The sequence below is a fragment of the Triturus cristatus genome, chromosome 3_2 (assembly GCF_964204655.1).
Source record: "Triturus cristatus chromosome 3_2, aTriCri1.1, whole genome shotgun sequence".
In the NCBI taxonomy this organism is placed as follows: domain Eukaryota; kingdom Metazoa; phylum Chordata; class Amphibia; order Caudata; family Salamandridae; genus Triturus; species Triturus cristatus.
This window is the reverse complement of record NC_140584.1, coordinates 624,106,549-624,134,266: the sequence shown is the minus strand read 5'-3', so window position 1 is coordinate 624,134,266 and position 27,718 is coordinate 624,106,549. Positions and strand designations below refer to the sequence as shown.

At 44.4% G+C, this 27,718-nt stretch overlaps 1 protein-coding gene across 2 annotated transcripts in view; it reads right to left on the bottom strand.

Moving 5' to 3' along the window:
* Nucleotides 1-27,718, bottom strand: part of DAGLA (diacylglycerol lipase alpha) — a 321,198-nt gene that overhangs the window by 166,311 nt on the left and 127,169 nt on the right. For both annotated transcript variants that reach the window (XM_085648539.1, XM_085648538.1), the window contains exon 3: nt 9,962-10,173. In XM_085648539.1, the coding sequence (XP_085504665.1) occupies nt 9,962-10,173 (212 nt within the window). The remainder of the gene's footprint in view (nt 1-9,961; nt 10,174-27,718) is intronic.

Sequence of the window (27,718 nt, the reverse complement as noted above, 5' to 3'; positions counted from 1 at the left end):
GAGTCCTACTGCATACAGGCTAGCAAGTTGGAGTACACTAACGTGGTGCTCAGTGAGGGTCTCACGGCGCTGGTGGGAGGTACTGGGGGGAGGGGTTGCTGGTCCCTCTGGGTGTAGGCTTATTTGAAGAGCCAGGTCTCAAGGTCCTTCTCGAATTGGATCAGCGGTGCGGATTGCCTGAGGTGGAGGGGTAGGGTGTTCCAGGTCTTGGCGACGAGGTAGGAGAATGTACTTCCACCGGTTCTGTCCTGGTGGATCCTGGGAATGGAGGTCAGGACGACTTGGGCGGAACAGAGTAGTCTGGCGACTACGTGGAAGGTGAGGCGGTGGTTCAGGTATGCTGGTCCTTCGTCATGGAGAGCTTTGTAGGGATGTGTGAGGAGCTTGAAGGTGATTCTCTTGTTGACTGGGAGCCAGTGGAGTTGTCGGAGGTGTTGTGTGATGTGGCTGCAGCAAGGTATGTCAAGGACCAGTCTGGCTGTGGCGTTTTGGACGTCCTGTAGCTTCTTGAGCTGTTTCTGGGTGACGCCTGCGTAGAGTGCCTTGCCGTAGTCGAGTCTGCTGATGAGTGCGTAGGTAACTGTCATTCTGGATTCTGTTAGGATCCATCTGTATGTCTTTTGAAGTAGGCGGAGCATGTGGAAGCAGGGTGATGAAACTGCATTGATTTGGCGGTTCATTGTGAGCAATGAGTCCAGTATGATGCCAAGGTTATGAGCTGGGTACGTCAGGGTGGGAGGGCGTCCCAGAGTGAAGGCCATCACGTCGTCCCAGGCTGAAGGTGAGGATCCCAGGCTGAGTACGTCGGTCTTGTCTGAGTGGAGCTTGAGGCAGCTGTCTTTCATCCAGGTGGCAACGGCCTTCAATCCGCTTTTGAAATTGGTTCTAGCGGTTGTGGGTTCGTTGGTGAGGGAGAGGATCAGCTCGGTGTCATTGGTGTAGGATACAATGTTGAGTCTGTGACTTCGGACGATGGCTGCGAGGGGGGGGAATGTAGACATTGATGAGGGTGGGCCTCAGGCAGGAGCCCTGGGGCACCCCACAGCTGATCTCTGTAGGTTCTGAGAGGAACTGGGTTAGTCGCACCTGCTGAGTCCGGTCAGTGAGGAAAGAGTGGATCCAGCAGAGTGCCTTGTCGGGGATGCTGGCTTCATGGAGTCTTGTGATTATGCCATCATGTGGCTGTAGTGCCATTCTGTGTGCGTGCAGGTGAGGATATATGGGATGAGGGTTTTGTTGAGGTGGCCAGATCTTAGCCAACTTGACAGCATGAAGCCATGTTGTGTTTATGATGGTGGCAGCAGCTGAGCCTGATGTGTTCTGAAAGAGGTTGGGAGAATGTTGAGCACTGCAGGGGTCCACGACAGCGCTGAGGTCACATCTGAGTTATGTTGGTTGCATGAGTTCTGTTGTATGGCTGTGCCAAACCGGGGGCCTGATACCATCCAGACACAGGGAATCCAAGGCAAGTAAGTTACTTCACAGATACAGTGAGTTCAACCCCCCACAGTCTGCCCCCTCTTGGGTGTGATAGCATACATATATAGGATATATAATAAATATATTTGTGATTTGTATTTTTTTGGGGTTAAAACGGCTCCCACACAAAAGTGCCCTAATATTTCTTACTCTCCAAAAGTATGCCCCTGCCAGGCCTCCACACCCCTCAATGCCCTGACGTGTAAGGTGTGATGGCATTCTTTCAGAGCTTCATCTGCTTTTAGACCCAAACAGAACCCAGATCACACAAGCCGCCATCTTCAGCTAAATGCAGTTATACATTTCATACTGAAAACATGGAATGTCGGTGCTTTTGTAATTTCATAACGAACAATCTCAAACTTTCAAAGCCCCTTTTTCTCCTTTTGAAATGATTTCCAGTTCTTTAGTAAATGGTGCAGCACCTTTGCTTTACCGCCAAATTGTTTCATAAACGTATTTTTTTTTTAAGTAGCACCTATTATTCACTGCGTTCGTAGATGGTACACATGTGTATAGAACTAAATTAAAATATAAAGTTATGAGTTGAAGCTTGTTTGTATGAGCTTCGAATACAACATCAACCAATTCCACCTCGTGCAATACGTCATTTATACGTCTTGTCAGCAACTTTCCACTCATTAGAGTGAGGACACGTCGAAGCCTCCTGCAATGTTCTCATTTCGACGTGTTAATCCGTCTAGTCTTCCAAAAAAAGGTTACCTTAGAGGTTCGTTTGTAGAGAGCCGCCATTATTCTTTGAAACATGCCCAAGGCGATGAAATCTAAACAGCATTCTGAGAACATATTGCCCATTTGGCCACACTAACCAAGTTAGATTCTGTAACGCTTAAAATACCGTAAATATATTCCGGCAGGTCTACTCCAACTTTTGGAGTAAATACCTCATTTTTTAGAATACCGAAATAATTCTAGCAGTACTTCTGTAAAATGCCAACTGTTGAAGATTTCCATTAGTAATAACGTGCTACTCCTGCTAGACATGGACATTTAACAGATGCACGTGTCCGAGTGCTGAAACATGACGCAAAAGTTAGTTTGCGCTTTAAATATGTTTCTTTTTTTGTGTGGGAGGAATGCCTTCTACGCCCCCTTCAATTTTGGTGGTATTCCGTTACTACTCTAACTATAAAAATGCATGTATTCCTGCCCATAACACTGAGTGTGGGAAACTACCAGAAACCCGTTGGTGAATACCCCAAAACCTACAGGTGCATCAGTGTAGTAACTATTACAGATGGACCCATCCAGGAACGCCCATAAGCCAGTCATTGGATTAGACTTGTTCATGCAGAAATTTCAACAGAATGGTAGTATTTCCTTATTTTTAGATCCGGTAACTAGATGTTGTCAACTGAAATCATTTAGGATTTGAATGTAGGTTCTGTAGGTTCTAGGCTCTGCTTCAAAGTTGTGGAGTGCCAGGGAGGGGCGGGGATAAAGGTCGTTTTGCATTCTGTGCAGATGTGGTTCTACTGTGAAGATGGGTCTGGAAGTTTGGACAAGCAAACTCATTATTTTAAATTATTATTGCGATTCGGTCTTACTGCTAAGTCTCGCACAAACACACACATTTCAAAGCCTTAGCAGGGGTGGTAAGCGCTACACAAATGCAAATACATTTACTATAAATATCTCTCTCTCTCTCTCTCTCGCTCTCTCTCTATATATATATATATATATTATCTACTGGCGGTCGCCAGTAGATAGTTATAGTTAGGACCGTGTTTCCATAGGAAATCCGCAACATTCTATTTGGAATAACTTTGGCGCCGGTTGACGAATCCTCGCGAAATTTTCAAAATAGGTGGGGCGCTCCGCTCCTACCCTGAAAGTCCCGTGGGGATTCGTCAAGCGAGGGGTGAGAAAAAAGGGGGGTCCCAAAACGCGTTTTCCCCATGCAATTTTACATAGGGACCTTTAGTCCAAGGTACAGCCCGAACGGCTGAACAGAATTACTTGAAATTTGGCAGAGAGGTAGTCCTCAGCTCAGGGATGTGCCTTTTGCATATATGGAGTCAATCTGTTCAGTAGTTCCTGAGAAAATTGCAGTTAAAAGCACATACATATCTATAGCCGCGCACCGTGCGCGCACTGTGCGAGCACCCTAACGTGCGCGAGCGTAATTCTGATTGGTGGTTACATGTTAGTCAACGTTCGAATCGGTCGAAATCAGGAAGTGTCGGCCGCCATTTTGTTTGTTTTCAGTGCGAGAGTGAAAAAGGAAGGTGGCAAACGTGAAAAGGGGGCAGGGTAGAGAGTTCCTGACCCCCTAGCCTTTGTCAGGGGGTCCCTGAAGGACCCCGAAGGCAGAAAAAAAAATTGTATTTTTTTTTTTTTTTTTAAATCGCAGGGGTGGGCGCACCGTGCGCGCACGGTGAAAAACCAAAAAAATAAAAAAAAAGTTAACTTTTTTTAATACGTAGTTTTATTGTAAAATAGATATATAAAAAAATATATAATACATACATAACTTAGCATTTAAAAAAACGTACAAATTCACTGAAAAAACCATAGGTTTCACACACGTTATAGTTAGGAATTAGCATTTAAAAAACCTTGCAAATTCACTTAAAAAACCATAGGTTTCACACATGTTATAGTTAGGTGGATATTTCACTCGTAAAAAACCAATGAAATTCTCCCGTTATAGTTAGTTCAGGTAACTACAACTCGCGCGACCGCCACTCTATCACAAGGATGATGTCATCAGTGATGTCATGAGTGATGCCACTGACCATGTCATGAGTGATGTAATATGTGACGTCATCAGCAGTGGTTTGCGGGCGCGCGAGTTATAGTTACCTGAACTAACTATAACGGGGGAATTTCATTGGTTTTTTACGAGTGAAATATCCACCTAACTATAACGTGTGAAACCTATGTTTTTTTAAGTGAGTTTGCAAGGTTTTTTAAAGCTAATTCCTAACTATAACGTGTGTGAAACCTTTGGTTTTTTCAGTGAATATATATATATAGATAGATATGTATAACATATATCATACATGCATGATAATGACAATTTGTTTTTCCCCTCGAATTTCTTTGGCATACACTGTACAAGGCGCAGCCATCTTGTCTACACCCGCATGCATTAACTGTTCACCCTCTCTCTTACTAACCAGCTACTCCTCCTACCCCACGTTGCCAGTATCTTTGCCTGACCCTGTATAGTGCTCCGCTAACTTTCGGCAAGGTCTGCGCTCTACAATGGTCACATATATACACACATTCGGGGGCAGATCTACAAGCCCCTTGCTCCACCTTTGCGTCATATTTTTTCATAACATGGGAAAAGTGACGCAAAAGTGGTGCAAGGGGCTTGTAAATTTGCCCCTCGGAATGTGTATTGTGGGCTCAGGGTTCTGAATGTTGTGCCCGAGCAGACTTGTGATTGATTTCTTGCATCCTTATCTACATGATAGTCATCGGTTCCTGTCCTCAGTAGCACTGACGACTTAGCTACATTTACCCCCCTTTCTTTTTCATTTGTCCCTCTGTTATTTCTCTCCAGACAGCGGTGACGTATATCTTTGAGCCTCTACCTGTTGGTAGTTGTTGTTTCCTGTTAATTTCTCTCCAAATTGGGTAGGACACGTGTGCATATATTTATTACATCCTACTATTGTAGTCTTGACGCGGTATATATTTCACAACGAAAACAAATATTTTTCATGTACCAAATATTTCTGTAGAAGCGTTCTTCATTTCTGATTTATGCACGCAGGTGCCATGTGGGATACATGGATTCCCCGTCTATATAGTTATGCACGTCTGATAGGGTAGAAACGCGCTGCATTACCAGCTTTACCATCAAGTTGTACTATCAGCCACATCCATCATTCTGCCTCACACTACATTGCTCACTGTGCCACTGGATTCAAGCTGGCCTGGCTGATGAAGGGTAATACCCAGAAACAGGCCCCAGGATACTTGTTTCTGGTCCAGTGAGGACCTGGCTTGGCAGTTCGGTCTGGACTGTTCCCATGAGGCACAGGGTCAAGACTGATTAGCATATGGCTGGGTCTAAACTGAGGTGGCATGGTGAGCAAAAGAACGATGGATTTAACCCAGATCTCTTGACTGGGGGTGAATGTATGATTTATTCAGCATTACATTCATCATTTGTTTGTGTAGCACTTTTCACACTACATTAACAGCACCGCTGCATCACACTGAACTGAAAGGATTAATGCACTAGGCAGCACCCCAGAACCTTGAGTATTGTAGCATCACTCTTTACCATAAAAGCAACTGTAACACTGCACTAGAAGCACTATGGCGTCAAACTACACCAATGCATCATATCACAACAATAAAGAACAAAAAAGTGACGGACGGAAAACTTGAATTAATGTCAGCCACTAATTAATCTGGGTCACATCACAGACCACTGCATGTTTGCTCACTGTGCCACTAGAGACAGGGACCCGCCATTTTCCAATCAACAGAATCTGTCCAACTGAACTAGCAGCCAGGACGCCTCTAAACAGAACAAACGCAACTCCAGACGGGTGTTAGCCTTGTTAGGCCAAATCAGCGAGATGCAGCAGGAATTCAGTTGCACACTGCGTACATAATGTAGATCTGGTCCCACCAATCACATTTAGGGCACCACACAGAGAAGAACAAAAAAGTTAAAGATGGAATACTCAAATTAACCTCAGCAACTGGTAATTACTCTGGGCCACATTCCAGCCCATCATTTACTCACTGTGCTACTTATTAAAAACAGCCAATAGGAACTGTCGAGCTGAACGGTGAAGACTTGTCCCTTCAGGCGGAAACAAATGCACCCACAACAAGGTGATGGATGGAATACTTGAATTAATCTCAGCCACTGGCAATCGCTCGTGGCAGCATCCCAATCCATCGTTTTTCGCCCTCCATGCCACCTCAGTTTGGAACCAGCATATGCAAATCAATCCCATGCACACTGTGCCACTGGACCCAAGCTGTATCTGGCTGATGAGCCTGTAACTGGGGTGAAACCGGTCCTAGGATGCTTGTCTTCCGGTTTAGAGACGACCTGGCTTGGCAGTTTGGGCTGGACTGTTCCCATTGGAGCAGGGTCAAGACTGATTTGCATAAAGCTGGGTCCAAACGGAGGTGACATGGGCTGGAATACGGACGGTCCTGAGTAATTGGTGGGTGAGTCAAGCATTCCATCAATTGCTCTTTTGTATACTTTAGGACAAACACAACAATAGCACCACATCACACTGCATTGTAAGAAGCACTGTAATACACTGCACCACCAATGCTACATCACAGTGCAAAAAAGTCAACATCTATAACAATTCATGCCATTGCATCATCAGTATCACCAAATAACACCACATTATTAGGAAACTTCACTCGGGCCCTGTTCAGGAAGGTGTGAATGGCATTGAAGCCATTTTTCAGAGACACGATACTAACTACACATCCAATCTGTTTCAAAGTATACTCCTACCAGATCCCTACTTTCAGCCTCACTCAATCTTCTTCTCGCAGGGAGCTCGCGCCTTCTCTGGGGTCACTGCTGAGGCCTGGAATAAACTTCCCACTGCGCGATGGATGGAACCGAAGCATCTAAAATTTCAGGTTCTGAAAACATCTGGCAGATTTCTTATCTTACTTTCTTTAGCGCCAGGACACCCTCGGGTAATCACTCGTTCAATAACTTGATATAATAATAATTTACAAGCATCGTTACATCACATATATTCACCTTTTGTCATCGTATCCCATGGCTCAACCAACACCTCTGCATCATCGAACACCATTGGCACCACTGCATCACCGAACACCCTCATCATGGCTGCAACACTGAAAATCATCAGCACAACTGCAGCACTCAATGTCATCAGCACAGCTGCATCGCTCAACACCCTCAGCATCACTACATTAAGGAACACCATCAGCATGGCTGCAACACTGAAAATCATCAGCATAACTGCATCGCTCAACACCCTCAGCATTACCACATTAAGGAACACCATCAGCATGGCTGCAACACTGAAAATCATCTGACAACTGCAGCACTCAATGTCATCAGCACAGCTGCATCGCTCAACACCCTCAGCATCACTACATTAACAACACTGAAAACCATGAGCACAACTGCAGCACTCAATGTCATCAGCACAGCTGCATCGCTCAACACCCTCAGGATCACTGCATTAAGGAACACCATCAGCATGGCTGCAACACTGAAAATCATCAGCACAACTGCAGCACTCAATGTCATCAGCACAGCTGCATCGCTCAACACCCTCAGCATCACTACATTAAGGAACACCATCAGCATGGCTGCAACACTGAAAATCATCAGCACAGCTGCATCGCTCAACACCCTCAGCATCACTACATTAAGGAACACCATCAGCATGGCTGCAACACTGAAAATCATCAGCACAACTGCATCGCTCAACACCCTCAGCATCACTACATTAAGGAACATCATCAGCATGGCTGCAACACTGAAAACCATCAGCACAGCTGCAGCACTCAATGTCATCAGCACAGCTGCATCGCTCAACACCCTCAGCATCACTACATTAAGGAACACCATCAGCATGGCTGCAACACTGAAAATCATCAGCACAACTACAACAATGAACGCCATCAGCATGGATGCAACGCCGAACACCCTCAGCACCACAACATTAAGGAACAGCATCAGCATGGCTGCAACACTGAATCATCAGCAAGGCTGCAACACTGAATGCCAATAGCCCGCTGCATCGCACTGCTCCCAAAGTACCACTGCTTTACACAGCTTCATTTGTACATTAGTACCGCTGATTTTGCAGTCTTTATTCGAGTTAAATTAATGTAGAAAATCTAGCAGTTTGATAATGGCGACCCTGCACATATATGTATATATAATTTCTGGAGCACAAACGCAGGGGAGCACACATGAATGTGTGCCTGAGTACATGTCGAAGGAGTCCTAGAAACTAAAAGCTCTGCAGGAAGTTATGACCTGCTACAGTGGAGGGTCGTGCTGCTGTGGTTGGGGCATTGATCAAATGCAGATAAGGTTATAGTAATCTGGATCTGAGAGGAAAACATCTCACCATATCCTCCCTGCATTCACATGTATAAACACCGAATGCTGAACACCGTTGTCTGACACTCTAGATGGGTCTCACTTGGGAGCATATGTAGCCCATTGCATTAGAGGCTCCAGCAGTCCCCACAAGGCGCCTATATAATGCACTGCCTGCATTTCAAACATAGCATTTGCAAAAAAGTTTGAAAAATGACGTAAGCAGGCTAACTCCTGTTTGACAGAAATCTCTCCATGTGAGTGCTATGATCTCTTTTCTGTCTTGTTTTTAGAAGTTTGCTTGGGTTATGACCTACGGTTCTTGAAGACTAGGAATGGTACTATAGAACCCCACAAAAAAATCTCCAGCTTATTTCTCAGGTGCTTGATGTCACGTGCAATAGATATGTGGGGCGAAGGGGGCGCGGGAGTCTCTGTACTGGGTCCTACATGTTGTAACATGTTTCCTTCTAACTGCTGCATACCACAGTATCGAGGACAGAAATATTAACCTGTAAACAGATCACCAATAGTGGACTACAATTGCGACATCACGTAGGCATATACAGGGAGATAGATAGATAGATAGACAGATAGATAGATAGATAGATAAAGGTATGTGGATGTGGAGTTAACAATGGTAAATGCACACTTCCCTATATTGCCTATATATTCTTAATTAAAAAATGTAGTACCAGCTGATTTTTGGAGCAGATATTTTTGCAGGGTGATCTTAAAAATGTATATTGTGGTAGACCATCACTTATAACGTCAGATTAGCTATTTCTATAAAAGTGTTTCTTATTCTGGTTGTTCAAATAGGTTTTTAAGTGTATTATCATATTTTTTTAACTGATTTTGTGTCATTTTTCTATCACCCTTGCGGTTATCGAGGTCCATACAAGTTCAAATAGTTTTTTGTAATATATGTTGGCTTTTTGCTAGCAGACGTTTCAATAGTTTGTTTTCAATTGATCTGCTTCATTGGTGGTCATACGCCTGTACATTTATTTATTTGTTTCATTATATGGTGCGGGCGCTCTGAAGAAAAATATTTTGTCATGTGGTGCTACAGGCACAAACAATCTCAGTCGCATAGCATAGTCAGCGCCACTGCATCACAAAGCACCATCAACACCAGTGCATTACACTGCACAGCACATCCATCAGCTCCACCCATCAGTATAACTGCACGAGTTACTCCATCAGCACTCCTGCAACAACACAATCAGAATCACACTGCTCCATCAGCACAGGTCCATCGCACTGTCCCAGGACTACTTCAGTATCAGCAGTAACACCACAATCACCAGCAACACACAGTGCAATCCGAGCACCACTGCACCATGCTACAAATCAATACTGTTTTGAGGTAAACTAATAATGCAAAGTGTGAAGGATGTTAGCAATGGAAAATATACATACCCAGCCTGACGTAGAGAACATACTGCATGGAGTCCCGGGGCTCAGTGTACAAGATGCCACCGCGCATGCTTAGCCAGATAATAGCCACTTCGGCTATCATGCAGCTGAGCAGGATTCCGAGGTAACCCCTTCCGTGGTCCACCAGATTCAGAGAGCACGTCTCGTTGGGATTGTATGTCAACCCAAACAGCACCACAGAGAGGATGAGGAACCTGCACAAGAGAAAACACAAGATCTTTGAGAGCAAGGAAAGGAGGACACAATTGCATGAAAAGGGACAGAGGGCAGGGAAAAGTTTAACAGGACACGAGAATGGATGGTTAGAAAGAAAAATGTCCTAGTCATCATGAAGGAAAGTTTCAATTCTTTTAAGGACTTGGAGGTAAGGATTATGCTTTAAAGTCTTTACCTCGCTGATATCAAAATTCACAGCAACCATATGAGAAAGCATCACAATATAAAACTATCATCCCCAGTAATGTATTGGGGTTAGAACAAATACAAACAACCAAGGAGAGCAACCACATACTTGTATCTTTAACAAGGACAAAACCTCTTACAAACCAGACAGTTGTCTACACAACCAAAGTCACAGAGTATGACTAAAAATAATTTTAATGACTAGACTAGACATGGAATCGCAATTCTTATTGAATACAGGAAGCAAATCAAAGAATTGTTTCTCGCCGGGTGGGATAATCCTCTACTCGGAGTCCTTAATAGAATCAAACCTTTCTGTTAAGATAGCTAGGACATTTTTCATTTTATGTCAGAATCGGAGGCGAGAATTATGCTAGTTCAAAGCTTATCCACTACCAACTAAGCAATATCCACCACCGGCTTCAAGTAGAATCTCTTGAAAGTAGAATCAGAGGACCAACCTGCCGTATTCATGATATCCTCCAAACCGGCACCCAACTGAAAAGCTTTAGATGCCATCGCACCTCGGGCAGAATGTGCCCCAAACATCCCCTTTTATACCAGCCTCACACATCACCCAATGGCCCCAGCGGGCAATCACAGCGGAAGAGACTGCTTCATGTGGCTTCCTTGGGCAATCACAAGTTGTCTCCCACCAGGCGGATGGAGTCCCTAAGTAATTTCTTCGTACGTATTCAAACATCTAGCTTGGAAGAGTCCACAAATGCAGGGTAAGAAATAACTTTCAAATGTGACTTAGTCATCCTACTGATCATAATGGACACACCATGCAGGGAAAATACCGTACCTGTAATATCCAGGGCTCTTACATCCGAAACAAGCAGCAGGATACCTAGCAAAGAAGCAAAGCAATTTTGGCGGAAAGTTCCTTGTGTGACAAGAAATTATTGGATTGCCAGGATAGAAACACAAAGAGTAGAGTATTGTGGCTCCAGGGGCAAAGAAAGTCGAACTCCATGTAGTAACTTACAGACAAAAAGATGCTCCACCACAGTGGACCCATCTATTGGCACATGGCCAGCTTAAATATCGGAGCGGAAGGTATTAATAGTCCGGTATGCCAAACATTCTGAAGATAGTTCAGAGACAAAATTAAGTATCTGGACTATATTTGCATCTATGGGATCCAGGCCCCGTCAAACACAGCAACCCATTCATCTCGTCCAGGCCGATCTGTATCACTTGCCTATGCTGTATGCCCAGGCCTCGGACAGGAGGCTTTCAAGCTGCTTCGAAAGTCCCGGGATTGTTCATTTATACCTCTCATCCGCCACACTATAAGGTGGAGAGAACCATCCAACACCAGCTGGTGTGGAATGAGGTTTGGATCCATGAAAAGATTCTGAAAGAGGTGGAGTAGGATTGGAGAATCCCAAGAAAGTTCCATTAGAACTAGGAACCAAACTTGCAATCTCCAATAAGGCGTCGCTAACACCCTTCTGCGCAGGGCGGATCTGGGTCGCCACCCTCGTCACCAGTGAAAACGGAGGAAACACATACCCCAGCTCCAGCTTCCAATCCTGGAGTAAGGCATATGTCGCCACTGCCAGAGGGTCTGGCCTCCAACTGAAGAAATTGGGAACTTGATGATCCAGTCTGGAGGCAAAGAGGTTCACTGTAAACGGGCCCCACCTGTCTGAGATCATGGAGAAGAGTTCCGCATCCAATTTCCAGAGACCGGAAGCGTGGCATTGACGAGAATGCCAATCTGCCACCTGGTTTGACTGCCCTGGAAAATACTCTGACATGACCGATAAGTGATGGTCCAGGCAGTAGTGTCAAAAGTCTTTTGCTAGGTACGACAATGCCTTTGACCTAGTCCCTCCTATGGGATTGATATAATGTACAGCGGACACTTTGTCCATCATTAGGAAGAAGCAAGACTGAATGTTGCCCTTGGTCCAACAACATACTGCAAAGTAGCCCGCTATTAGTCCTAAACAATTGATGTGCAGTCTCTGTTCGTCGTGAGACCAGTTTCAACCTGTAGAAAGCTCTCCACAATGAGCGCCCCAGCCCAATCTGCTGGCGTCAGACTCTATAACCAAATCGAGGCTGGAACCGAAGTCTGCCCTCCCTTCCCAAGCCTCCATATGGGAGAGTGACCATTGGACCTCTTCCAGTGCCTCCTCTCACAGGGGAACCACCTTGGAGTAAGTGAGACCCTTCTGGAGGTGATGGGCCGGATAATGCAGGAGGTCCAGAAAGTTCATCTGAATTGAAGACGACAGTAAGCCCACCCCCCTCGCCATCAGGCGTAACAAGGTGTAAGTCCTGGAGAGAGTCTGCCTCAGCTCGTGGTAAATCTTTGCCATCCTCAGAGATAGACGACGTAAGGATGCAGGAGCAGAGTCTATGACAAAACCCAGAAATTCCGTAGACTGGGATGGGCTTAGGAGAGACTTAGATTTGTTTTTCACAAACCCCAACCCCTCCAGCCCCAACACGGCCGGCCCCGTGGAAAACACAAGGGTGAAAAATCCTCTTAATAGAAGTGAGGGCCTTGTCCAGGGAAGAAAATGTAGCCACAAACTTCCTGAGCTCCTTAAAAGAAGGATCTCCCAAAAGTCCCCCAGGCCACTGCTCCGGCCTCTGAGGACGCCAAGTTGGCAAAATTAAGTTCTTCCTTTATAAAAAGGGAGCGTTGAGCTCCGTAAATAGGACACAATTGCCATTGCCCAAAAATAAAACTGTTCTCTGAGCCTGAGCCCAACCAGTTAGAACCTCAAGAACCAGAAACCTCCTCCGCCATATCTAGGATCTTAGTTAATGGCCCAATAGCATCCAAGACTTTGTCTTAGCATGAACGCCGAGATTCGTTGAATCCCCGTGTTGGGGTCCTTGACAAATATGGCAAAGAAAGTGGCCATCCTGGCATCAATTTCTGGAGTAAGGGCTATGTTTCTCCACCAGAGATGGTCTAGGGCATTCTGTGCGCAAGCGGCTACGAGCTTTTTCACCAGAGGTTTGCGCAACCGACCCACAACATAGTTTGCAGCTTTTCTTGCCAGAGTCCAATCAGCAGAACGCGGGCGTATGGTGTCATCTGGATCCAGCATGTCTGAGGTGCCATTGGCAGCAAGCGGGCGCCAAGGTTGTGAGGGGCCGACTGTATGTCAGAGTCCCCATGGGAGTAACCACCATCCCAGCGTCTGATGAGAGTGGAGGAATGCAGTATAGCAAATTACTGGCCGAACCCCAAAGATCAGCTGGAGGCTGAGTTTGAGCCAGAAAGGCACCAAAAGGCACCCAAATCCGTGCTGGTCCATCCTTGGCAACCTCTGCTTAGGGCAGGTCTGGGGCAGATTCAGTCTGGTATAATAGTTCAGGACCTGCCTATATAGGCGCTGCTCAAATGGGGCCATAGCCTCAGCCACTGCCCTGTGGATGGATGCATCCATTGCATCAAATTAGTCGCCGTCCCAAGGTAGGAAGGACAAAGTCTCCTCCTCCATATAAACATTCTCTGACAACTGCATACCCCGGGAAGAGGTCGCTGTTGCGACAGGTGAACTGTCAAATGTAGCACTAAGGAACCATGTATAGATTTGGGGGGGACCAGAGGTCACCAATCAGGTAAAGTCTAGGCCCTAGGGACTCACACCCAAATTATTCATAAAGTTCAGCCTGAAACAGTGTCCCTTATGACAGAGAAGCAGTGCTTCTAAAATGTTAAGACCCTAAGGGTACAAATCAATTATATGCCCGCAGGAAAAAAGGAGGGGAGAACCCACCAAGTTCTGACACAACAGAATAAGTTGCTATTATGTCCCCGAAATCGCCCAAGTGGCGTGGCCAAGTCCCCAGAAATTATGAGGATTGCGGGCACAAAGAATGAAGCAGGCCGCTGACTAAAAGCAGCCAAGCCCTCGTATGCCTCAACGCGAATATAGACCCCCATGAGGGTGGAGTGGTGGCATCACTCATAGGGAAACCAGAGTTGGCCATTTAATTACCGCACGTACCATGGAACACACCCCCAGTGCAAAGGGCGTACGTCTCCAGGCTCTGACAGGTCAGCAAGGCTCCCGCGAGCGCATCTCCCAAGTCGGAATGGGACCAGACAGAGGCATGCGATGATGAAGAGAAACCGCTCTGGCACATACGCGCAGCACCGCCTGGCCTTCGAAAGGGCCACACCGCACATTCGCCCCTCGGCCTGTCAATGAAGGAGAAATGAACCGCTGTGTAAGGAGTGCAGAGACAGTCCCGCTGCTTCAGATGAAAAGGAAAACCACAATGTAACTGCAATCACTGAATACAACCCAAATCAACAACAATAAGAATACGCTATGCTAGTCACTTTATGCATTTATCTACTTTATTGGCATGTTAATAGCTACGCGAAGGAAGGGATGGGTTGTATTTACTTTCCAGTTCACACGGTATCCATTTTTCTGAGCGGAAACATGCCGAACGTCAGCACCAGTTCGCAAGGAAGTAGTAGTTCACGTTACCAGTGTGCCACTGTTCATGTCCGCTTTTATCTGATATTTTATATAGAGCCAGACTAGACCGCTTTGCTGTTTACAGCACTTGTGTGCATCCATGGGGGTTCCTTGCTTCTTACAATAGAATGGGGAGAGGGTAGCACTGGCTTAATTACGCGTGTCCCCGACTCTGAAAATTAATGTGGATTAATCTGCTTTACACTTACAAACTATTGGTCTTACACAGAGTAATTTCATCATAGAATGGTGATGTGGTTAATAGTGTTCTGGATACTGTTGGTGAATCTATAAATTGTTGGCAGAAGTGTGGAGCTAGGCTATATATAGCACAACGTATTAATTCATCATACGTGCCTGACATCATGTTAAGTAAATGTCAATAATAATGAATTATGTGCTCTGTAATGTATACACACAGCAGGACGTATGATGAATTAATACGTTGTGCTATGTTTTAAAAAAGGGTTTTCACATTTAAAGATGGCACCTAAAAACTAGTGAATGTGGTTGTCCTACACTTTCAATGAAATGAGCTTAATACAAATATGACTGCAGAAACGGCGCCCGTCGACACTGACGAAGGCTTACGCCGAAACGCATCTATTTGTTATAATTTTGTGTGCGCAATAAATCTATAACGAAGATTAACTCAACGTGAGTGCTGGTCCTTTCCTTTGGAGTGGGAGCATGAGATATATATATATACACATACATACATACACATATATATACACAAAGCTGCACCCAGGACAAAGTAACTCAGGAGACGGCACTCCGTAGAAACGGAAATTTATTTCTTTATATTAGGTGGCAAAAAACAGACAAACGTCTACGCGTTTCGGCTTAGGAACCCTTGTTCACGACGGTGCAGTGTATCCCAGGAGGATGTTAAACAAAGATTTACAAAACATGGTCATAGAAAGAGGCATTTGACATTCAATGTCCCTTCAAAGTAAAAGTCGTCCATCTTAAAACATGTTCATACCTCATGCACAGAAAATCAAGAAAGACAATACTTTTTATGTGAGCATGCATTTGCAGGAAATAACACATATTGAAATAAAGTAAATTAAATTAAATTGAATTAAATTGATGCAATTTCACTGTGGCATTTCACAAAGATCCGGTAATGCCATTACCTAGCTTTCTGCTTGGCACACGATAAGTGTCTAATATCATAATGAAACTTTCAAAGTGCAGCCCTAATATACTTAGTCCGTTGCCACTTTTTAAGGTTAAGCATTTTCACAGATGAACGACAACAATCGAGTCTGTGCTTGATCCAGCCCAAGTGGGCATAGTCTGTAATACTTGATCCAAAGACATCTCATCATGAAATCAAAACCGACTGTATACACATTAAGAAATTATGACCATAGTTATAGGGTTGTCCATACTTGATGATTAGAACATAATGATACAACTCAATCACAATAAATGTGTTAGCTGGTTTTTGTTTCCATATTTATGAGTTGCCATTTACCAACACAATTCCCCTAGGTACCATCTGGGAGATACTATTCCCTAACATCTTGTTTGAACTGAACAGGACGAATATACCCAATAGATGAAAGTTTTTAAGAATATATTAATTTCTTATTGTTATGGTGTCCCAGGCACATTTATACACTCTCCGCTTACCTTTTTCGGTATTCAAGGACAAAATATGTAATGATTTATGTTTATTATTTACTGACCTTTAGCCATTTTCTGGTGGTTCATTATACACTTCTGGATGCTATGTTATAGTGAATCCTAGTCAGGCAACTTTCAGTGAATCTTATGGATACAAAAAAGAATGACACACATTGTTTTGTCTAATGGCTGTTTGTCAGGTTCCGTTACCTTATTATATATGTATGTATGATATGTTACATGTACTAAGTGATTGTTATGTTTGATGTCACATTAAACTAAATTATGTGATGTCACAGTACCCTTCTGTCTAAGATTGTGTGGTAAGTTTTCTTGTCTTTTAGTTTTTTGGACTTTTCCTAAAATGTGGCATTGTTTGTGTTTGTATTATCTTTATATGATTCTATATTTATGTTTTCTTTATGTATTGTCCACAGCCCTGATGAAGTTCCAAAAATCAGTTTTTGAACAAAACGCGTTGGCTGGATGTTGTTATATATGGAAAATGATATTATGAACTATACGGATGAATAAAAAGAGTTTGCCATAAAATTGGAAATTTGTGGACAACAATATCTTTGGATGCACTATTTCATTTGCATAATGATTTGATTCCTGTTAAGCAGTGGTACTAAACGACTGCAGTTACCGGGAAAGAAGTACATGGGGCGTAAAACTGAATGAAACTTTGTGCTAAGTGTGGTTTTTCTCAGTCCACCGTTGATGTTTTATGGTTGTTGTTAACAATAAGAATACACTTAGCTATAGTCAGAAGAGAAGGGAGAAGCACTTATCTGTGGCTGCTGAGCAGCAAAGACAAGAGGCAGCATAGATAGTGAAGATGGACTTTGTTGGCCCCGTCTCTATTTGATTGGTTGTTTGTCTTTGTATTTGTTCTAACCCCCATTTGATTTCTGGGGATATTAGTTTTATACTGTGAGGCTTTGTTATATGGCTGCTGTGAAATTTGAAATCAGCAAAGTAAAGACTTGAAAACATAATCCTCACCTCTGGTACTGACATACAATCTACAACTGAAAACCCTCAATGCTGAGGTGCACAAAGTATTCATGAGCACATATTCAACCAACAGAGAAACAACCACCACTGTGCCAGATCGACTAGTGATGATAGCAGCACAGTCGAACCGTATCCTGGCTGATTTTTTTCAACAAAAAGTAGCTAACTTCTTCAACAAACTTGCCGCAGGCAGGACAGCCACACAACCGGAAGGGAAAACCTTGAATGTGGCATCAGCTCAAGAGAGATTCTCTACCTTCAAGGTTCCTTCTGAAGAACAACTTATGAATCTGATTCCATTAATCAATTCCGGTGCTCCGCAAGACCCTTGCCCTCCAAAAATAATGCATATGGTTCCAGCACAAGTAGCACAACATCGGGGGCAGATTTTCTTTATAATGTTTGGGGCAGGTGTTATCTCTGCACATTGGAAATCTGCCTCTGCTAAAAAAAGGACCATCTTAATGCTCTGGATTTGAATAACTATCGCCCTATTTCTGGACTTCCATATGCCGCCAAGTAGATTGAGAAAGTAATGAATGAACAGCCATCAGGGTACATTGAAGAAAATTGCCTACTGGATTATACTCATTACGGGTTCAGGAAAAACCATAGCACGTAATCATGGTGTCACTAGTGAAACCTTCATTTAAAACTTGCATGAGCAATGTAAGTAATTGGATGGACAACAATTGTCTTAAACTAAACGCTGCTAAAACTAAAGTCATCATCTTTGGCAATAACCCTTCAATCAGGATGCCGGAATGGTGGCCACCTGAGTTAGGCCTTCTTCCTGAACCAGCTAATAAAGTACAAAATCTAGGCTTTCTGCTGGACAAAGAGCTGAAGCTTAAAGACCAAGTGAATAAAATTACATCTGCCTCATTTTGCTCTCTGAGGCTGGTAAAAAAAAGACTGAAGAATTCTTGCCATCAGAGGTTTTGAAGACAGTAATCATTGCACTGGTACTTTCGAGGATCGATTACTGCAATAGCCTATATCTTAATCTTGCCCTAGGTTCTCTGAATAAGCTTCAGACTTTGCAGAATGCAGCTGCACCATTTCTCTTTAAAATCCCTAAATACGAATCAGCTAGAGGAGCTATTAGGAAACTCCACTGGCTCCCAGTCAAACAACGAGTTAGGTTCAAGGCTCTCTGCATGGCCTACAAATCACTGCAGGGACTGGGGCCAGCCCGGTTCAAGGATAAGCTCAAATGGCATATCCCAGGGAGGACGCTTCGCTCAGGCTCAGCTATGAACCTTGTAGCCCCCCCCTTTTAGGAGGACAACCTGGGATGGGAAAAGGTTCTTCAGGACCACAGCCTTGCTTTGGAATAGCCTACCATTGGAATTAAAAGCTGCTCCCTCGCTACTTGGCTTTAAAAAGGTCTTGACAACCTGGCTCTTCTCTCAGGACTAGGAGATATCAAAGTATTTGCAAGAACTATTAGCTCTGTAGCTATACCCGTTTCTACAGCGCCAAGATGCCCTAGGGCAAGAGTTTGCGCTTTATAACTCACTTTCATATCAGGCATTCATCCTTTCATTGATGGCAGAAATCTGGTGGCATACTACCCATCTTGGAGGTACGCTAGGGGAGAGCGATTGCTCACCTTATACATGGTGGTATATTTCTGCATAGTTAGTACCTATTCTATTACTCCATATTGTACACAGAATTGCCACACACATTTTCCACCACTGCTGGCGGAAACCAAGAACATAAAGATGTGGAAAAACCTATCACCTCAGACTTTGCCCCATGTGCTTTGACAAAACGTGGTGTAATACAGAGTAACACAATTGTTACATCAGCATGGTGGTGTCCTAAATCTAGCACCACCCTCTAAACTAGCAAAGAGAAAGCAACTGAGTACAAGCAGACCTGAGGGAAGGAAGTCCCTAGCCTCGCTAGGGGTAGGTGAACTCTGGAGCATCTGAAACTAACCCATCAAGAGCACACCAGGCAAAATAAAAATCACTAGAATGCTTGAAAACAGGCAACCAATAGCACACCTAGATATGAATGAGCACTGGTATTAACACGCCTGCAGATAAGTGTTCAATTATCACACCTGAAGGTAAATGATTATTAGTACACCTAGGGCCTCATGTAGGTAAATAAATTTTACCGGTTCGTAAATACCGAGCCGTACCGAATCGGTAAATTAGAATCGGTAAGTTATATGTAGGTAAAAATTCGGTAACAGTTACCGATTCGGTAACATTCGGTAATTACGAATCGGAATACACCGAATCGGTAAATACCGAGGTGGAATCCACCGATTCGGTAAATACCGAGGTGGAATCCACCGATTCGGTAAATACCGAGGTGGTATTTAGCGATTCGGAAAATACCGAGGATACTACCACCTACCCTTAACCAAGTAGCCAATATCACAATCATGCCATCATAGAAGGTCTCTCAGGCTTGAATAGGGGACCCCATACCTCAAAGATCAGCTCAGTGAAATCACATCACAGGAGCATCAGGAGTCTCCTCGCAGGAAGGCTCGCCTTCGGTCTGAATAATAAACATGATGTCTGTGATATTAAAAGCACCAACTTTCAGGTATGTGCAGCTGCGCGTGTGCCATGGCTAAATCGTGGGTCGAACAACCCAGAGTGGAAAACATGCATTGTGTAAAATTCCAGACTGTGTGTCACAGCATGTACAGACCAAGGTCGCTGCGCAGTGCTTGGGATGGGAACAACATAATGCACTCGTCTGAAGGAATTTTCGAGTCATCAGTTTATTCAAGAAAGAACATGTAAACGCAGTGTCGTGTGCAAAGACACAAATATGGCCACATAACATTCAACGCGGTCATGCCAACTGAACAATGCATGTTCGTATGCAGGGAGAACTCACTACACGCCCCCTTGAGCGAAGCAATATGTAATAGGCAAGAAAAGAGAGAAAGCAGAGTTCAGTTTGGTCAGAGCAGGACAGGGCATAACCAATGCAGCGCCAAAGTCCTACAGTCCAATTAATTGCAGCATACAATTGTAAAAAACACAATGCATATATAGTAAACAACTCAAGCAGACCATCAGGAAGAGAAAAACGAGAAATAAAAGAAATGAATGTCGCGCCAGGGTGCTGTCCAGTAGCACAGGCGCAATGGACGACTATCCAGTCAATCCATGAATGTATAGGCAGCATATGTGGCCACGGCTTCCAACAGCCAATCGTTTTCAGGGCCACTAAAAGTCTCAGCCATCCAATTGAGTAAAGAAAAGGAACATACGTGTGCTCCAACCAACGGAGCCTCTAGCACAATCTGAGGGCACCCGGAATGTTCCTCCAAATAGCTCATGGACAAGAAGTCGTAGGCTGCCGCTGAGATGTCCCAATTACCCAGGATACCAAGCGCCGCTCCACACTCCATGATCCGGACACCATAACAGGACAACTCGTGAGACACTAAGGGCCGCATCAGTCGATCGAAATCCGGCACCGGAGACAGCATGTTGGTCAAGCACAAATCCAGAGGCCATTCAAAGGGACAATCCAGGCAGTGCAATACAGGTTGTACGCAGGTGAAGTAGGAATACCTGAAGGATAATCCATAAGCCAGGCTCAAAGTCGCCAATGGCAAAGTACCATAGAAGTCAAGCATCCTATCACGAAGAAGATGCAGACAGGACAGGCGCTCGTGTGGCACAGAAGGAGCAGCCATTCCGTAGTATGAAAAGTAAAAGCAGCACACCTTCCACCAGCGCCAGATGCAGCGGAACACCTCCAAAGATGCTCGGGAACAGTGAATGTGAAATGCCGAAATTACACACATAATAGTGTGGAAGGAGGTCACGAGACCCGAGCCCCACATGTTCACACAAATTGAGCCAGGCCGGTCGTGGACGAGGCATTGATAATACATTGGATCAAAGAGCCGAAATGCAGGGGGAGGTCAGTATTCAGAAGCGCCTGTTCCTCAGTGCGCGTAGTAGCAACGTGAAGGACAAATATTTCACGAGGGAAGTCAAAGGCACCTGTTTGTGGGACAATGGCGCTCTATTCTGCTCAACTAGTTGGACTCTGCTTTCAAGGTTGGAATCGAAGGTCAGATGAAAACATCCCGCCGCCCATGCGGGGGTGGAATAAGAACAGTATTGCAGCAGACAACTTCATGCGAGACAGTTATGTACGGGATTACCACTCACATCCCGCAGCAAACATCATTTATCATATTTAAATGAATACCGTTTGCAAGCACAGTGAAAGAAGGTGTAATCACAGGCACTGGGATACCTCGTAGGACGCACGCCGAAATCGGGGCTTGTACATTGCATGCGCCGTGTACTTGCATGTGCCCATTGTCTCATGCATGAATCCTAGGAGTGAGAGTGCTAGTGCTAATATCTATCACGGCTTAGGCCTTCTCCATGTTCGCTTGGTCAATGGCTCTCAGTCTGGAGGCCGCCTCACTGTGCGACAACTTGCAGACCTCGTTGTAAATAGCATACGCGCACCTTTTGGTTCTGCCACCCACGGGACCTTTCACAATAACATTCCATTCGGTATGCACATTGATGGAGTGGGTGGACTTCCTGATCCTGTAGATGTGCTCTGTGTCAGCTGGTGGACAGAGTGGGATGTGTGTCCCATCAATGCAGCCAATGTAATGGGGGAATGAATTCCTGAAGGAACGGGACAGGCAACTCTGGGATACACCACCCACCGCAGCTGTCACCACCTGCGAAATGCCGGATGCCAGCAGATGTGGGCTGCAGAGCACCTGCACATGTGGGGGTATGGCGTGCGCCCTTCTTATTGGCTGGTCCAGGAGTGGGTGTAGGTCCCTGCTTCAGTCCATGATGGTTTCGGGGTGTAGCCTGTACCTCTCATGTATCTCTGCATCAGTCAGCTGGAATAGTGTGATGCGCTGTCTGTGGATGCGTTCCTTCCGTCGCCAAACCCTCAGTCCTGCTGCCTGTAGACGTAGGCGCATTGCAATGACGTGCATGGCTGCCAGGCTGTCCACGCTGTTGCATTTTGGGATTGCTGAGCTGCACTGCTGTTGGTTACCACCTGCTTTCAATCCGTGTTAATTACCGACTCTTATTTACCGATTTTCCTGGATTTCTTATTTACCGAGTGCTCCTACATGTCATTTTAATTATTTCCACTTCATATTTACCACTTCATGTTTACCGATTCGTTAATTATGTATTCGGTAACTATGAATCGGTATTTACCGCCTCATATTTACCGAAAAGTGGTTTTTGGACTCCTACATCTCACTTGTCTGTATACCGGTCGGTAACGGCATATTTACCGAAATTCGGACGTTACCGACCGGTATTTCGCTACCTACATGAGGCCCCTAGTGAGAAGGGACCATTAGCATGTCTAAAGGAGTGGGATAATTAGCACACCTGCAGTAGTGCCATCATTAATATTCTTTTAGGGGGAATGTGAGTACCACACCTCGAAGGGGGGCTTTATTAAAATACCTGGGGCAGAGGGATCATAATTTTTTACACTTTTTTAAATTGTGAACATTCATCACATAGGTATCTCGGTGCAGCTAACTAACAAAATAATAGAGCCTACAACCGCATCGCAACACTCATTCATTCAAAGAGTGAGGAAACACCCAGGTCTTAAAGGCTTTCCTGATTTTTAAAAGGGAAGGTTGTGGTCGTAAAGATAGTGGAAGCAAATTGCATTGCGTAGAGGCTGCTGCAAAGAAGGCTCTTCCACCAATCGTCGAATGACTAAACATAGGAACCTGAAGGAGAGCTGCATCTTTGGACCTCAACCAACGGGTGGGTTTATACCAAATAAACCAACGTGACAGAGAGCTTGCCTACAATTAAATACAGCTTGTGTGTCAGACAGGGAGATTTAAAGAGAACTTTCTTCTGTTATTTAGCAAACCTAACAGTGAGTATGCTTTGCAGCCTTGTCAATAATGTGGCACAGCAAATTAGTACTCCCTCTTCTTTACATTCAGTCTATGCCCTTCAGTCTTCTCAGTGCCAGACATAAGGAAATGGCACCGGAATCGTCAAACCGATCCATTGGTAACGTGGATACGAATCAGATCTGTGACAAATATTTCAATTTTCCGTAATAAAGAGCACACTCCACATCTACTCCCAGAGATCCACTCCCACCCCTTGCATGTTGTATCTGAACCCACCATGAGTGGCAGAGAGATGCAAACAAATACAGCTCCAGGTGCAAGTCACACTAAAAACACTAGAGGAAACCCAGATCATTCTAATTCCAGAGTGCAAACTTTTATAGCAAGGCTGCTTTGGGTTGACCAACTAGTGACTGCAGGATTAAGCCTCCGCATAGGCCACTATGAACTTTGCGTGGTGTATATACACACTTTAAATTAACTACTCACACTGAGGGTGTGTGGTTCTATAATTCTCTGTATAGGAAGTGGAGGCAATCATTTCAGCTGGGCGAGAGGCTGTCATGAGATACAAAATATCAGTCATCTGAATGCCATGTGTAGGTAGTAATGTGGTTAGATATGTGGCCACCGGATAAACAATGCATGGTTCAATAGGCATATGTAACAAACAGGCTTGGTGCTTGTGCTGGTAGGTAGGAGGGAGCGGTGAACTGCATGTAAAGCCACTTCTATGAGGAGTAGCATTTTTAGGTCGAGCCTGGGCTGCACATGCGCTGCTCTGTGAGGCATGCTGTATTCAGGTATGGACTTGAAGTTCTGCCTACTCTCTGCCCCTATTTCTCATTGCTGCTCATTGGTCAATAGGCTTAGTAGTCCAACCTTAGTACCGTCTTGTCTCATTTTGTAACCTCCCATGGCGACACCACCTGTTACACGTGTTGTTATGTGATAGGCTTTAATTACGGCCTCCGAGCACTATTTTTTCAAATAGCTTTGTCCTGTCTGCTCCTGAGGCAGGACACACTCTCTCCTAACACTTTATAAAAAAACACGTTTGCAATGCAATAGGTCTTGCATTTGCGAGAGTTTAAGCCATAGGTATTGTAAATGACAATGCATTGTCATTTACATTGCCAATAGCTCAAACTCTCGTAAATGCGAGACCTATTGCACTGAAAATGCTTGTTTAGTCTGCAGTGGGAGGATTGGAGACAATTCAGATTAAGAAGTCAGCTGAGCTGGACCCATCTGAAGAGCAGTTTATTTGCTCCTCTAATGCAGGATAACACCCCAGAGGATTGAAAGAAGCGAAGGTCATACATTCCACTAGCACTGGATATTTCATCTGACACTCTTATATGTGGTGGTCTGCTTTATGAAAGGATGGCAATGGAAATCCGGTCATCAAAGCAGTATACAAGTCCAATACAAGAGCCCATGGAACAGGGTTTAGAAGCTCAAAGGATATTTACATCAGAGATGTTGTCACTGCAGCTGGACATCACAAGTGTGTTTATCAATGTAGAATTTAGTGCGGTCCTCAAAATGGCAGGCAAAAAGGAAGTGCATAAAACAAGGCTAAGGCCCACGAGGTACACAGGGCCCACCACTGGCTGATAATCCATGCTCAGGATGGAGCGGCGGGGGAAGTTTCAGGTGGTGTTGGTTGCGCATCCCACAGGCAAAGCAAGTTGCAAATCCAAAACACCAAAGAGGCGTGTCAGCAAAACTTGAGCACTCTTCAATTTAATGCAAACTGTGGTTACCATAAATCAGGTTCTCAACACATTCCAGCGTAAATACGTTTTGTATCCACAGCCCACTCGTATATGGTTAACTTCATTAAGAGTATTTAACTACGTAAAAGTCCAAGTGCAAAGTTCCATGTATACAAAATTCCCATTAAGAGATGGATGTTAATTCAGACCAGCAATTCTCTTCTGAATCAGCTCTCTAAGTGACTGCTGGTGAAACACACACTCACTCAATAACCCCATCAGACTACTCATGCATGTTCCACTCACATAACAAATACCCAACAGGTAGATATGTCACCCCTCCCTTTGCAAAAGAAACTGCATTCAATTAATACATTTCATTCATCCAGATGTAGTCACTGCCAAAATCAGCATCTCTGACTTCAAAACACTCACAGCAACACGATAATCCTTACATAAACACTCAACATCACTCTTACAATACCCACAAACACAAAGAAACATAAAACCTAGGCACTGCACAGTTTAGCGCATATAACAAATACTCCACCCCTGGATACTACAGTAAACTTAGTCCAGTACTACAATCAACAAGAAAACAAAGTGTGCGGCTGAACAGTTAGCATTGAGATATCATACTAAAATTAGTTTTTATGGTACTAGGAGATGGAATGTCAGTCAGAGGTAAAGTAATTAGGACAACTGGGTATCAAAGCCCACTCTGAGAAGAACCTAGAGGTGGGCCAGCCACTGAAAGCTCGAGCCTGGCTTGAAGCTGGGCTCTGGCTCAGCTCGAGATCCTATTGGAATTTCGAGCCCACAAGGAGTTGAACTTTCAAGTAGCTTCTGCCCGCCACCCATCCTCTGCCCAGGATGTGCAACTACAACCGGAGCTACCAACTTTGGGACTGGGGAACCTCGTTCGAATCTCTGAGTCGGATCAACATCCTGCGATTCTGGAACAAATCACTTAAGCTACCCTGCCTTATTTAAAAAAGAAAACAAAAAAACGAACGTGTCCTTGTGTAATGTAAGTGGTGCTCAAAGCTCATGTCCTTCTGTCGAGTTCATGCGATATAAAACTGCAGAAAAAGCAATTCTGTGTTGACCATCTTGGGTGAAGGACCTACGGCTCAGGTCACGACTTGCTGTGGGCCGATTTTTTTTCTACCTGCGATTGATCATATTCACAACCCAAGGCTTCTGCAGTGTCAGCAGGGTGTGCTCATTTCACACAGTCCAGAGGGGGAAATGTCATGCAGATAATGACAATGGGCAACATTGCTTGTGCAGTTCTTGCGTGGCTGCCCGCTCCGCTCACAGCTGAAGTACAAGCCCGTTGGGGGATTCTTGGAGGGATAGGAGGTAGTGGAGAAGAAAATAATTAAAACAAGGGAGAACAGCAAAAAAGAGATGAACAGAACTGAAAAGACACGGCAGATAAAAAGGAAAAAAAAAGAGCTTGTCCAAAGAGGCAGAGAAGGAAGACAATGACAAAGACTGAGTAAATAGAAATATGCATTGTATCTTGCATTTTAAAATACCATACAATTTCAGTTGCAGTTTGATCTGCAGGAGGCTGCTTTGAATTCTGGTGAAATAGTTGAATAGGTTGACGTTAGGAGTACTGTGGAAGCCACAGATACCACATACTGTTTCAGAACACTGTGGGTAAATGCACCTACTGTGCACATCTGTGTGTGTATCCTGCCGCTCGCAGAGTCTCATTCCATTGAGACAGTCCGGTTGGTTAATGCGCCTACTGGGGAGATTTGAGGCAAATCACTTAATCCCCTAGTGCCTATAAGAAAACAGGAACGTGCCCTTGTGTAATCTAACTGGTGCTTGTGTAAAGCGCTTGAACACCTTCGGGACGAGTTTGCACTATATAAAAACTGCAGAAAAATGCACAAAGAGGTCAAAACAAAGTATTAACCTAAAAAAAGGAAAGTGAACTAGATACCCATTTAGTGGCTGATTTGTAGAAAGTGAAACCAGAAAACCTGGATGAATCGTGCCTTCCCCGCTTAAATTGTGAGATCCTCAGCAAATATATTATTTCACCAAAACTCCTTTTTCTTCATTACCGTATGAAAGCACTTTCAAATCAGCAAGTTCCTAATACCGGTTGCACAAAGACCTACTGTGTTTGATCTAATATAGCCTTATAGCCTGCCGTAGTGGGCTATACCGCTATTAAAGGCCCGCTGCATCGTTAACGGCCCAAGCCGAAGGCGAGGGACTTTAACAAATCAGCAGGACTTTAATAGCCGGTATAGCCCTGCTACTAAGGGCTATAAGGCTTTTAGAAAATTCTGCCACTAGAGGGCAGAATGTTCTAACAAATGAAACAAAGCCTTCAGGAAGCACAAGGGGATTCAAATCCACTCAGGCTCCCTGAAGCCTTTGTTCACAGCTTGAACAAAGAAACATTAGAATGTTGGAGCTCCGGGCTTATACCAGCCATTATAAGCCTGGAGCACTCCATGGTTTTCTTTTTTTTTTTTATATTTCAAATTTTTTATTTATCCATGAGTGTACATAAAAAAAAGGGGACAAAGTACAGAAAAAAAAGCACCATTTACAATATTCAATTTTCAATTTAGGCCCC